The sequence below is a fragment of the Rosa chinensis genome, chromosome 5, assembly GCF_002994745.2.
Source record: "Rosa chinensis cultivar Old Blush chromosome 5, RchiOBHm-V2, whole genome shotgun sequence".
NCBI classification, from domain to species: domain Eukaryota; kingdom Viridiplantae; phylum Streptophyta; class Magnoliopsida; order Rosales; family Rosaceae; genus Rosa; species Rosa chinensis.
This window is the reverse complement of record NC_037092.1, coordinates 1724714-1738763: the sequence shown is the minus strand read 5'-3', so window position 1 is coordinate 1738763 and position 14050 is coordinate 1724714. Positions and strand designations below refer to the sequence as shown.

The 14050-nt window shown below is 37.2% G+C and overlaps 2 protein-coding genes across 3 annotated transcripts; both read left to right on the top strand.

Annotated features, from left to right (window-relative positions):
- The first annotated feature begins 129 nt into the window (after positions 1–129).
- LOC112164845 (ATP synthase gamma chain, chloroplastic) lies at positions 130–1643 on the top strand. The gene has a single exon (XM_024301168.2). It carries the CDS (start codon positions 250–252, stop codon positions 1369–1371), a length of 1122 nt encoding a protein of 373 aa, XP_024156936.1. The 5' UTR covers positions 130–249; the 3' UTR covers positions 1372–1643.
- Positions 1644–5717: 4074 nt separating this feature from the next.
- LOC112164844 (starch synthase 3, chloroplastic/amyloplastic) lies at positions 5718–13421 on the top strand. Of its 2 annotated transcripts, none has more exons than XM_040505649.1 (16): positions 5718–6083; positions 6512–6578; positions 6674–7795; positions 7981–8195; positions 8485–8755; positions 9118–9305; positions 9684–9791; positions 10264–10373; positions 10606–10711; positions 10976–11146; positions 11257–11385; positions 11759–11941; positions 12135–12266; positions 12359–12470; positions 12728–12851; positions 12966–13421. In XM_040505649.1, the coding sequence occupies exons 1-16, from the start codon at positions 5973–5975 to the stop codon at positions 13093–13095; spliced, it is 3279 nt and encodes a 1092-aa protein (XP_040361583.1). In that variant the 5' UTR covers positions 5718–5972; the 3' UTR covers positions 13096–13421. The 2 variants fall into 2 exon arrangements, with proteins under 2 accessions (XP_040361583.1, XP_024156935.1); XM_024301167.2 differs by having other exon boundaries at positions 5719–6083; positions 9130–9305.
- The last annotated feature ends 629 nt before the right edge of the window (positions 13422–14050 follow it).

The window sequence follows — 14050 nt, the reverse complement described above, 5'->3', positions numbered from 1 at the left end:
AGAAGCAAATAGGTGTCCCAAGTGACACCAACGGTCAAAATCCTTATCCCAAAACCTCATCCATTTCTCTCTCCCTCCACTCATTCCCACTCTTTGCCTCCATACAACATAAGCAACACATGAAGATAAGGCTTCTTCACAAAACCAAAACCCATCTAAAAGAAAACCAAACCTCACAAACCAGACCCCCTCTTTCTCTGTTCATTGCAGAGCTTCTTAGTTCAGTAAACTTGACACTAGATCAAAACCATGTCTTGTTCAAATGTGACAATGTGGGTGTCCTCTAAACCTTCCCTCACTGACACCTCCTCCCTCTCCTTCCGCTCTTGCCTGAGTCCTTTCCAGCTTCCTTCTCAGAACTCACTCACCGGCAACCCCTCCAGATCGTCCACCGTGACCTGTGGCCTCCGTGAGCTTCGTGATCGTATTGCGTCTGTATCAAACACCAAGAAGATCACCGAAGCCATGAAGCTTGTGGCCGCTGCCAAAGTCCGCAGAGCTCAAGAAGCTGTCGTAAATGGAAGACCCTTTTCGCAAACTCTAGTGGAAGTTCTTTACAACATCAATGAGCAGCTCCAAGTAGAAGACATAGATTCACCTCTCACCAATGTTAGACCTGTCAAGAAGGTCGCTCTTGTTGTTGTGACGGGTGATCGTGGTCTTTGCGGAGGTTTCAACAATCAGATCATTAAAAAAGCCGAGAGGAGGATCGCTGAGTTGAAGGCTCTTGGTCTTGAGTATACTATTGTTAGTGTTGGCAAGAAGGGTAACTCTTATTTTCTACGTCGGCCTTATATTCCGGTTGATAAGTTCATTGAAGGAACCAATCTCCCTACCGCCAAGGAAGCACAGGCCATAGCCGATGATGTCTTCTCTCTTTTTGTTAGTGAGGAAGTCGACAAGGTGGAGCTTCTGTACACGAAATTCGTGTCATTGGTGAAGTCTGATCCTGTGATTCACACCTTGCTGCCACTCTCACCGAAAGGAGAGATTTGTGACATTAATGGCACTTGTGTAGATGCTGCTGAAGATGAGTTCTTCCGGTTGACAACTAAAGAAGGGAAACTGACTGTAGAGAGAGATGCAACCACTACAGAAACAGTGGATTTCTCTCCGATTCTGCAGTTTGAGCAGGATCCGGTTCAGATTCTCGACGCATTGCTGCCTTTGTACCTTAACAGTCAAGTTTTGAGGGCATTGCAGGAGTCATTGGCCAGTGAGCTAGCTGCTAGGATGACTGCTATGAGCAATGCGTCCGATAATGCAGTCGAGTTGAAGAAGAGCTTGTCGAGGGTTTACAACAGGCAGCGCCAGGCGAAAATCACCGGGGAGATCTTGGAGATTGTTTCTGGTGCCAATGCCTTAACCTAAGTAGGTATGATATGACATGGCTACTATATGCAGATTTTCTTCATACTTCCTTGTAATTTTTCTCAGCGCTACGTATAAACTTTGTGTGCACGAAGACAAGTGCAATGCCAAATGTATTTTGGTTTTGGAACCAAATTAAGAGCATTCCATTCCACCACAAATGTATGTCATTTTTTCTACATCATAGTTAATAATTATACTCTGCTAATGTAATTAAGGATTATTCTCAAGTTTCGTTCATCAATCAGATATAGATTTGCAATTGCTTGTTAGTTGTTGGACTCGTAGTTTATTGTTATGTATACTTGACATTGACTTGTTTCGCTGGTAGAAGCTACTGGTTATAAAGAAAAAGATGTGGAATGCTTGAGCAGAATCTCATTGTTTCATTCATTGCCATACTACCCAAATCATCACAAAGTCCATATAATAGCAGAATAAGTTACATAATCAAATATGTCTACCCCTTGTCCACTGAAACTAACCAAATTGATATTCTAAGTTTTTAACTTATCAATAACCAAATTGGTAGTTCCCCAGAAATTAAATTAGGATCACAGAACAGAAACATTTTGCAGATTGACCAAATAGTTACAGCATGTGTGTGTAATATTTGTGTGTGTACTATATATGGTTAACAAACCAACAGTATGCTGCTCGATCTCTTTAGTTATCTGAAAATACAGATACAGGTGCATCTGCTACGAGTTTCTTTCGTTGTAGACACGGAGGGCGGTTGAGTAATGTAGCAGGAGGAAAGCAAGGGATATCTTCATGACTTTGGTCTAGAATATTGTCTCCGGCCTGCGATGATGATGAGGATATTGAACTCAGAAGAAGTTGGTAGAGAGAGATCTGAGTTTTGAGGTCACCAAACTCTCGTTCCTTAGATCTTCTTGCGGTGATTTTCGAGTCCCTAAGTTGGGCAAGTGTTCCCGGCTTTAGGTACTTGTGACACCTTTCATGTGGTCTCTTTGCTGGTGAGGATGTAGAGCCTCCATATCCATTTCCAAGCGTTTGCTTCATGGTTTCGAGTGCTCGACACAGAGAGAGAGAGAGAGTCTCTCTGTAAAGGAGTGGAATTGGAGCAATACTATTTGGTGAATGGTTTGGTCTGCACCTGCTGGCGGTTTTTAAAGGGGAAGTTTCCGGAGAATCTACGGTCTATGAAGAGGTGCACCGAATAATTCAAAGGGTTTTATTTATGAACGAGGAAAGGAGCGGGGTCACCCTTAACCATAATTAAATTTGATAGTCTAAGAGTATCTTTAACAATGCTATCCCTTAACCATAGACCAGCATGAACTAACGGTCTATGAAGAGTGCATTGAATAATTCAATGGTATTATTTATGGATTAGGAAAGGAGCGGGGGTTAACCTTTAACCATGATCAAATCTGACTTGATAGTCTAAAGAGCATGTTTAACAATGCTAGCAATTTAATTTGTAGTCAAATTTTAGCCAAAATAACTAAAAAGTCATTTTGGCCATTGTTAAATATTTGCATAAGTTCCTTTATATTTTTGACTAGTTTTGAATTTCAATTATTTATTTAATGAAAAAAAAAGGACCGTTAATTTCAATTGTTTTAAATTTACAAAAAAAAAAAAAAAAACTCTTTGTCTATATTTAAGAGCGAGACAGCTAAAACTTGAAATAGAGAACTGCCCCTTAATCTTATCATTATTGGTAAAATGATTTTTAGGAGTTTTGCTCCAAGTGACGGACCTTAAAAATCTTGACCCGAGTTTTTCAAAAATGATTTTCTTGATTTTCCTACTTTTGAAATAGTAAAAAAAATCGAGTAAATATTTTTGAGACTTGTGGGTTCTAGAATTATTTACAAAAATAAAACTTATAAACAAAAATATTTTGATGAGAAAATCCTTTTAAGCAATTCTCATCACTAGTTCAATGAAATTCTTTCATTTTCAAAAAATTTTGGTGAGAAAATATGAACGTCATATTCTTCACTAAAAATGTGGAGCTGTAACTCTCAATTTTGAGTGAAAATAAATGGTTTTTGCATTTCATGTCTTTATTCCCATTGATAATCATAATTGTAAGAAGAATTATAGAACTCATCAAAACCTCAAAAATGTTGACCAATTTTTTTTAATGATTTTCTTAGTTTTTCAAATTTTAAAAAGGATAAATTTCAGTTTAGTACCCTGTGGTTTGGAGGTAACATCATGTCAGTCCCTACTCTTTTAATTTGATCAGCAACACCCCTATGCTTTCAATTTCAATCAGCCGTGCCCAAATTTTACTGTTCCGTCCAATTTGAACGTTAACTTTGACTGGATTGACAAAGTAAAATTTGGACGAAACAGTAAAATTTGGGCACGACTGATTGAAATTGAAAGTACAGGGTTGTTGCTGATCAAATTGAAAGAGCAGGGACTGACATGATGTTACCCCCAAACTACAGGGTACTGAACTGAAATTTATCCTTTTAAAAATTATAAAAAAAATCAAATCAAGAATTTTGAGATCCGTCTGTTCTATAATTATTTAAAAAATTATATTTACCAGCAAAAAAATTTTCGCCAAAAAATCGTGTGCTATAAGTCTATAACCCACACATTTTGAGTGAAAATTAAGGTTTTGGCAAGAAATTTCATGTCTTTATTTTCTCACCAAAACATTCTTGTTGGTAAATTATGATTTTTAGATAAAACTTAAAACCGAAAAGCCTCAAAAATCTCAACTCGATTTTTGTAATGATTTTCTTAATTTTTTAACTTTTAAAATCTCAGTTTTCTTAAACATAGCGTCCGCACTTGAAGATTCTATTAAGCCAACCAAGCCGTTGGATTACAAGAAGATTTGGAATCGAGTGTAGCTCTGCAAAGAGGTGTGAAAAACCCAATAATTATTATTAAAAACATTGGGACCGAAACACATGAACTAAAAAGAATTACAATGAATAGATACTATGTGATCCAAAGAGAAAATAATTAGGATCATCACTTCGAACTAATTGAATGAATTGATTCATGAAAACATTTATAGCCTTCCCACTTGAGACTTTGGATCATGGAGCATACACCGTTTGAAGAATTAGAGCCACTTTGTAGTCTTTAAATCTCAACCAAACAAAAGCATTTCACCCTTCCACATTGTTCGGTTTATTCACTACTCATTTACCTCCCAAATTCTGATTTGACCATTTTCCTCTCTCTTTCTTGCATTCTTTGGCTTTCTTTTTCCTCAAACCTTCTCTTAGCTAAACCAGTTAGTTCCCCCTCTGGATTTCGTTTCGACTCTAATCTAATCCTGGTAAAGGCTTATGAAACTTCATCTCTACACTTTTTTCTCTCTTTCTGCATGTTTATCATAATTTGATTTTTATTTTTTTATCTCCTATTTCACATTTCTTTATGAACATATAGAATCTTTTCTTGATTGAATCTTAGAGTAGAAGTGACATATACAATAGCATATTCTCAAGACATAACTGTCAAGAATGAGGACGTGAAAGCGATGCTGCTGGCGTGGTTGATCTTCTTGTCTTCATGCCCATTGATTTGAAGTTTAGATTATGCAAACTGGTTTTGTGGTCTGAATTTTTCCTTTCCTTTGTTTTGGTAATCGGTGTTGTATTTAAGTTTCATTGCATGACCTTGACCATGTTCTCGGAATTTCAAATTTAATTTGGGCTTCGTGAGTAGACATCATGGTATAACTACGAGCCAATCACAATATGCAGATCACTAATTAGAATTCATATCTCTTCGATTTCTAATCTTTCTTGTTACTAATAAAACTTTTACGTTTATATGATTTGAAAGCTTTGTTTTTGTTCGATGAAATTTTGAAAGTTTTGTTCATATTTCTATCTTAGTCATAGTTCGATCTCCATGCTTATTTCGTTTGCTATAAAAAAATAAATGTGTTAAACGTCTAATGTGTATGGCCGACTCACCAATTATAAATTTATATATTAAAATACTAATTTTAAAAAATTAAAATTATTTGTCAGTATATAATGAATATCAAAATTACAATACAAACCTTCAATAATATTGGTGGATCGAACATGATACGCTATACATAAACCTTCGAATTATACATCTCCGAACTTAAGAGCTTCTCCTATTGGTGATATGAATTGCAATTGCACAGACATCTGATCCTGACATAAGGGTCAATTAAGCACTAATCCCTATTAGAGTCCTCCCAAAACTTCCAAGTAGGCTTTTTCGTGACGTGGCATGTTGGTATCTGATGTGGCAATTTCTGATTAGCTCCCATCAATTCTGCTGGGGTACCTTATCACATGGCAATGAGATAGCCTCTCAAATCCTCGAGATAAACTCCAAAACTCTTCCACGTCAAACCTAGCCATTTACACACGCACGGCTGAGATTATAGGACCCCCTTTTACTCATGTAGTCATGTCTGTCATCAGCTGAGCAGCTCTAGTCACACTGTTTGGTTTTTATATATTAATCAAGATCTTTCATTTCTTTATTTACTTAAGTAATTGACTGGCACAGCCTTCGAGAAATGGCTTGCTGATCAGTTTATATTCTGGGTTTGAAAGAACCAAGTACAAAGAAGCATAACAGACATTCTTTCTGAGTTTACAGCAGTCATGGACGTGTCTTTGCAAGCTCATAGGCCACTCAGTTGCAGAACAGTGTTTCAAGACAGCAGAAGCATTTTGAAGCTCAAACCACTTACTGGGTTTTGTCCTAATGGAAGAGTAAGTCATTTCTCAACACAAATTATTCATCTTTGTTTATTCATGAAAATATGTAAAATTTTCAAGTATGCATTTTTTTCTTGTTACATTGAGTTATTTGGTATTGAACTATTGGTTTTGATCAAACCCATTAGATATGTGTTTCCTGGGATCAGAATTGTGGGTTTGTTGATCTGGTTGAAATTGGGTAACTTGGTGTGTTATAGAGCCACTTGGTGTGGATTGTTTGATTGGAGATTTTCTGTAAAGTGTGAAACTTTAGTGATGGAAACTGCTTTTTCTTGGTAGGGTATTCACTATTTGGTTCACTGTTTCATAAGATGATAACTTTTGTTAGTTCGTAGTTGAGTACTGGAGTATGGCTTTTAACTTTTCCAGATAGTGATTTTGAATAAATCAGTGAACTGTTGTCGTTCTATTGGTTTCAGTATTCTTCATGGTTCAAAGGAGACCTGACAAGTGGGGCTTCATGTAAAATTACTGCTAGTTCAGCTGGTGAGTAGCTGATCTGGTTTCTAACTAGAATGAAGTTGATTATTTGGGCTTCAAGTTTATTGTTATTAACTTAATTTGGCTCTGTAACTTGGTAGATTTCTCTAGGAGGAGACAGAAAAAAGTGTCAGGTTCAAGGCCTAATGGCCCTGGTCCAAAGGCAATAGTTCCCAAAACCCCAGTACAAACTAGCGTCCCAAAGACAAATCAAAGGAATACTGGGGATAAAAAGGGTTTTGCGTCTTCTACAGCTAGTGTTGTTGGGCCGAAAGTTGATGAAAAAAGGATTGATGAAACTAGTCGTAAAGTTGAGGAGTCTTCGTCACCAGCTACTGGTAGAAGCTTTCAAGAGGTAGAAAATGGGAGTATAGATAAATGCATTGATATTGATAAGAAGTTATCTGATGAAGCTTCTTTGAAACTAAAGTTGGAGATGGAAGAAAAACAACGTATAGAGGAGATTAAGAGGTTAACTGAGGAAAACTTCTCAAGAGGGAAGAAACTGTTTGTCTATCCTCAAGTGGTGAAACCTGATCAACATATAGAAGTGTTTCTTAATAAAAGTCTTTCCACCCTAAACAGTGAAGATGATGTTTTCATCATGGGAGCCTTTAATGAATGGCGCTGGAAATCTTTTACCTTTCGGTTGAGCAGAACAAATCTCAAAGGGGATTGGTGGTCTTGTCAATTTCATGTTCCTGCCGAAGCATATAAGATAGACTTTGTGTTCTTCAACGGAAAAGATGTTTATGACAATAATGATAAGAAGGATTTCTGCATAGATGTAGAAAGTGGAATGGACGCCTTTGCATTTGAAGATTTCTTACTTGAGGAGAAGCGTAAAGAACTTGAGAAACTTGCAGAGGAGCAAGCTGAGAGGGAAAGGCAAGCAGAAGAGCAGAGGCGAATTGAAGCCGAGAAAGCAGCACAAGAAGCTGACAGAGCAGAGGCAAAGGCAGAGACTGAAAGGAGACGAAAATTGGTGCAGGAGTTGACCAAAAAGGCTGTAAGGTCTGTTCCGGATGTTTGGTACATAGAGCCTAGTGAGTTTAAAGGTAAGGACTTGGTGAGGTTATATTATAACCGAAGCTCAGGTCCTCTTGCTGGTGCTAATGAACTATGGGTTCATGGGGGACATAATGGTTGGAGTGCTGGCTTATCAATTGTTGAAAGTCTTGTTAGATCTGAGGAAAAGGATGGTGACTGGTGGTATGCCAAAGGTATGTGCATGGAAACAAAATGCTTGCTATTCTGTATTCTTTTTTTATTATTAGAATGCAGTAAAATCCGGGAACTGACTATTATTTTTTCTTTTACCTTTAATCTATCTGAGAGTTCGGAGATAATTTTTTGTTTGGTGCTTGTTGTGAAAATCATCAATGTGACACAATGTTGTTTCTTGTAGTTGTTGTACCTGACCAAGCTGTTGTATTGGATTGGGTTTTTGCTGATGGACCGCCTCAGAATGCCACTGTATATGATAACAATCATCGTCATGATTTCCATGCAGTAGTTCCAAAGTCCATTCCACAGGAACAATATTGGGTTGAGGAAGAACACCAGATCTATAGGAAGCTCCAGGAGGAGCGGAGATTAAGGGAGGAGGCCATACGTGCCAAGGTGAGTGCACTAAAGTTTATATTCAGTATGATCTGACAGATGTCTGCATGATGTAATCCAGGGACACCCTGTTTGGGTTGTGGCTGGTTGGTCCATCTCATTGCTAGTAATTTTATTCCAAGTATGGAATGTGTGAACTATTTTTAAAATATTGCCGATGGGTACATGAGATGTCCTCTCTCTAGTTTTTTTTTTTTTTCTCTTTATCTTGCCAAAATTTGGATTTCCTTCTTTAATTTATCTTATATGAGTTGTAATTCCCAACTCCATTTTTCTTCTCTTTCTGTAGGCCAAAAAAACAGCACTTATGAAAGCAAAAATGAAGGAACGAACTCTGAGAAGGTATCTGCTGTCTCAGAAGCATATAGTCTACACTGAGCCTCTTGATGTCCAAGCCGGAAGCATGGTAACGATTTTCTACAATCCAGCCAATACTGCTTTGCACGGAAAGCCTGAGGTCTGGTTCAGATGCTCCTTTAACCATTGGGCCCACCGCAGTGGTCCCTTGCCACCACAGAAAATGGTACCTGCAGAGAATGGTACTCATGTCAAAACCACTGGTGAGTCAGAGTTTTGCATGGTCTACCTTTTCATTATAAGGAGTTGGAGATTTTCTTGTCCTTAATTATTCTCTCTCTCACTCCTCTCTCAAAACAATTTAAGTTATAGCATACATCCTTCAGTGATCTTTGATTCTTTACAATAACATGCCAAACTTATTTTTTAGTATATAGTGCCCAACTTTGTCCCAAGGCTTCTTTAATATGACGAAGTTCGTAAAATTTCCTTAATAAAATCAATGTCTTGCAGTAAAATGGAACATACTCAGAGGTGATTAACATAACCTCTTCGAATGTCGTTTTATGAATAATGTTATCGGTTGATACTTATTTAGTCAATTTTGCAACCATATCATTATCAGTTGTTTCTGCAGTCATGGTTCCGCTCGATGCATATGTGATGGACTTTGTCTTCTCTGAGAGTGAAGAAGGTGGAATTTTTGACAACAAAAATGACATGGATTATCACATTCCAGTGTTAGGAGGAGTTTTGAAGGAGTCACCAATGCACATTGTGCATATTACGGTTGAAATGGCACCCATTGCAAAGGCAAGTCAACAAATTAACTATGGTTGGACGAAATTGTTTTGTGTCTTCAGTAGTCGAGTCTGTCAATGATGTTTCACACAATTTTCAGTCTTAGTACTACCAAAAGTTTAGGCTGTCTTTTCGGTATCTTAGTATTCATTCTTAGGTATCACATTAGTTAGCAGGTTATGGCATTTGCATAATTCCATTGCCTAATATCTATCCATCTTAATTATTTAATTTCCCTGATAATACTATAAGTCCCAAGATGATATTTTTTCTTGGGTGCCATGATTAATAATATTCCTAAGAACAGATGCATTCAGCATTTGCTTCATTGAAGAATCGCACTGATATTGTTTATTTTTGTTTGTTTGTCCCCTTTGTCATATATAATAGGTTGGAGGCCTTGGTGATGTGGTTACCAGTCTATCCCGAGCTGTGCAAGACTTAAATCACCATGTTGACGTCATTCTTCCCAAGTATGACTGTTTGAACCTTAGCAATGTAAGCTTCGTTGCTATTTCTCTCATCAACATATGTCATCTTCTCTGTTAAACTTAACTATTCCTGCATGGAGCGTTATCTTTTTATTTATTTTTAAAATCTTTATTGTGTTTAGTTAAAAACCTCACTCGATGTCGTACATGTGTCCATTTGGCTGCCTGGTTTAGATGAAATTGCATTGTTGATATGTGGTTCATTTGCCTGCCTATGGAGGTTAATTTCATGGAATTGTTAAAAGGTGGGTTGTTCCTCTTGGAAAATTGTTTTATAGAGTGATTCATGGTCTTGGTTTGGAAACTATTTTTATTTTTCTTTAATTTTCGCTTATGGTACAACCTGAATAAGTTTACATGTCATTTGTGAATATTCTTCTGATATTTGCTGTTCTTAAGTTTGTATATTGTGCTGCTTTGTGCAATTATTCATTTTTTTTTTGCCCCCCTAATATATAGTATATTGTGTTCTGATACAGGTTAAGGAATTTCAGTATAAAAGAAGCTATTCTTGGGGTGGTACTGAAATCAAAGTTTGGTTTGGGGAAGTGGAAGGAGTTTCAGTCTACTTTTTGGAACCTCAAAATGGGTACTGTTCTCTTGCTGCATTTTTCAATATAACAAAGTAGCATATCTGTTTCTTAACTTACTTTTATCAGGTTTAGTGTGTATTTATTTTCTTTTTTGAAGGTTGGTATGTATTTCACTCTATGTATAACAAGTTCACAGTTTGATTATATTGTGTACAGTACTTCCATGATTCCAAGATTTAGCAATGCATGTTTGACAAAAAATCACTCTTTTCACATTTCTCTTTGCAGACTGTTTTATGCGGGTTGTATATATGGTTGTAAGAATGATGCGGAGAGATTTGGCTTCTTTTGCCATGCTGCTCTAGAATATCTACTCCAAAGTGGATCCCATCCTGTGAGTTTCTCATGAACAAATTGATTGTTGAGAAGTAATTATGTCTTAGCACTATATGTAGTTTCACTAAAATAATAATAATAAATGTACAGAACTACCAAATTAAATAAATTTGACTAGTAGTGGCAGTGGGTGGTTTTACTACTCTTATGCACGAGTATAGACTTTTGCAAAGGTGTTGGCACTTGTATAGGCAAAAAGATTTTGAATATAATTGGGTGGCTTTGAGGATATCAACTTGTAATCGGTGCTTTATGATCGTAGGATATCATTCATTGCCATGATTGGTCTAGTGCGCCTGTTGCCTGGTTATATAAAGATCATTACATGCATTATGGTCTTAGTAAAGCTCGCATTGTCTTCACAATTCATAATCTTGAATTTGGAGCACCCTTTATTGGAAAAGCTGTGGCATACTCAGACAAGTCCACTACTGTAAGTACTTAAATTTCCTGAAGCTATCTAAGTTTTTCACATGATATTTATGGTTTCTTATTCTGCAGTCACTATCATCTCGGCTGAGTTAGTTATCTTTATATTCACAGGTATCCCACACTTACTCTAAGGAGATTGCTGGAAATCCTGCAGTAGCTCCACACCTCTACAAGTTCCATGGCATAATAAACGGAATTGACCAAGATATATGGGACCCATACAATGATGGATTTCTACCTGTAAGTAATTAGTATTTTCTTTAATTCCTCTTTTCATAACCCTAAACTTGTATTAGGAATTTAGGGTTCATTGACATATGTTTCTTGGAACAAGTATAAGCTCTCTGCCAAATTCTCTGTGTTTGGTACCTTGGCTATATATCAGAGTAATATGAAAAACAGTATACTAGTTTGTCTCATCAACTTTGCTGGTGTTGCTAAACATTTGAATCATATCAAGCTCAGTAGCCTTGAATTCATCTTTTGCGGGCTTGCGACAAGACATATATTGATCTCTTTGTTCGATTTTGAGATATCCACAACTACTTTAACTTTTGTTCCCTACTACTTGCTATACAATTGTGGCTAACATATAGGATCCTTGTCATTCCAGATACCATATACTTCTGAAAATGTTGTTGAAGGCAAACAAGCTGCCAAGGAAGCCTTGCAACAAAGGCTTGGTCTGAAAACAGCAGATCTCCCTGTAGTAGGTATTATTTCTCGATTAACTCAGCAGAAAGGAATCCATCTTATCAAGCATGCCATTCGGCGTACCTTGGAACGCAATGGACAGGTTATCTTTCATCTCTCTTCCTCTCTTTGTCCTTCATTAACATAAATTCTGTTCTTGATGGATTGCCTCTCCTAGTAGTAGCCTATCACTGCCTATTTATTGCAATTGACTCGTGTATTTCAGTAACACAATCCTCCTTTCTATTTCTTAGTCTATCAAAGCAAATACTGAACTAAAATGAATTTGATTGCAGGTTGTATTGCTTGGTTCAGCTCCAGATCCTCGTATCCAAAATGAGTTTGTAAATTTGGCCAATCAATTACATTCTTCTCATGGTGATCGTGCTCGTCTTTGTTTGACTTATGATGAGCCACTCTCACATTTGGTCTGTTGGTCTGAGTGTTTTTTTACTCGGTTTTCTACATCTCTTTTTACATCCGCATCTGATAATAACAGACTAATTGGATTTTATTATAGATATACGCTGGTGCTGATTTCATCCTAGTTCCTTCAATATTTGAGCCATGCGGACTGACCCAACTTGTAGCAATGAGATACGGTTCCATACCTGTTGTTCGAAAAACCGGAGGTATGCACACACCTTATCAGTAACTGATGAGGAGTCACGGTTTTGTAGCGTGTTTATATTTTCTCTTGACTAGTAAGCAAATTGACATGTGTGTGGTCTCTGTTTCTTTTGTGGTTAAGAGCTAAACAATTCTGATAGCTCACATTGTTTTTTAATTTTTTTCTCCCTTCTGTAATGTAACACTCATAAAAAGTAAGTCAATAAAGTCTTAACATACTTTGACTTTGACTGTCATTTTTATGTTATTTTCTTGATAGGGCTCTACGACACTGTATTTGATGTTGACCATGATAAAGAGAGAGCAGAGGCGCAGGGTCTTGAACCAAATGGGTTCAGTTTTGACGGAGCTGATGCTGCTGGTGTTGATTATGCTCTAAATAGGTAAGTACACTTATATTTTACTGATGTCTGGGGAAGCCTTGTGTTCTTTCAAACAGAAATTACAGGAGTGTCCCTTTGCACTCATCGGAAATTACTCATTAATGGTCTTTTCAGAGCTATCTCTGCCTGGTATGATGGTCGGGATTGGTTCAACTCGTTGTGCAAAACAGTGATGGAGCAAGATTGGTCTTGGAACCGACCAGCTCTCGATTATATGGAGCTGTATCACGCAGCACGGAAGTGAAGAACAAAATTCGAATCTGGAGGATAGTTTTGTACAAGTTCAGTTGTAGATCGCGATTATTTTTCTGTGTCAATAGTTTATCAAGCTGCAAATAGTTCCACCACAGTGAAGTAATGCTAAAAGGTGACATCAGTTGTAGAGCCGAAAAATGGTTCACACCATTTTTTATGTTGCATATGTTTATAGGTGACATCAGTTGTACAGCATTCTAGCCCAAATTGTACTGGGCAATAAATTGTTGACAATCATAGTCCAATGTGCCATAAGAGATGATTAAATAAGAGAGTAAAGAGAGTTGAAAATATGGAGATTTACAAGTTTGTGCATTTTCATTTCTGTGAATTGCAGACAGCACAAGGAGTTTCTAAAACCTGGTTTTGGTGGTTTTAACTTGTAATGAGTACCAAGCATGGTCTAGATTTATAATGATGAAGTACGTGAAAGATGAACTAGCTTAATATTTCAGGACCTACATCTTTGAGTGGAACTTCAAAGTTTGATTGTCATTTTTCCTAATATTGGCAATCAAACTTGCTACAGATTTCAGGACCTACATCTCTGTGACTTGACTGTATAAATGAGATTGATTTGGGACACATGCAACGTTCAGTGGCTGCTTTTCATATTCCACTGGGCTCCAAGACCCTCTTTTATCTCCTCCAAAGGAAAAAAGTTGGGAATCAAACGGGTCTGAGTGTGCTTATCTTATAATTACTTTTCAAATCAAGCAGATCCTGGACCTCTATGAATGGTAGAACTGAGTTCTTTCTTCAATCATTAGAAAGGCCATCTCCCATCTGTGATAAAAGTGATAAGTCGACACTCCTCCATTATACACCCTCCTACTAGGATTCCATATATATGATTGCCTTGCACTCCTCAACATTCAAATTGAAATCCTACTAAGCAAAAGCAGAATCTTGCTTGACCTCTAGCCTAGTTTCCTAGGCATAAG

Coding starts and splice junctions, on each gene's coding strand:
- LOC112164845 (XM_024301168.2), top strand. CDS start 250: ATGTCTTGTTCAAATGTGACAATGTGGGTGTCCTCTAAACCTTCCCTC.
- LOC112164844 (XM_040505649.1), top strand. CDS start 5,973: ATGGACGTGTCTTTGCAAGCTCATAGGCCACTCAGTTGCAGAACAGTG. Junction 8,196..8,484: donor AGGAGGCCATACGTGCCAAG/GTGAGTGCACTA, acceptor CTCTTTCTGTAG/GCCAAAAAAACAGCACTTAT. Junction 9,792..10,263: donor ACTGTTTGAACCTTAGCAAT/GTAAGCTTCGTT, acceptor GTTCTGATACAG/GTTAAGGAATTTCAGTATAA.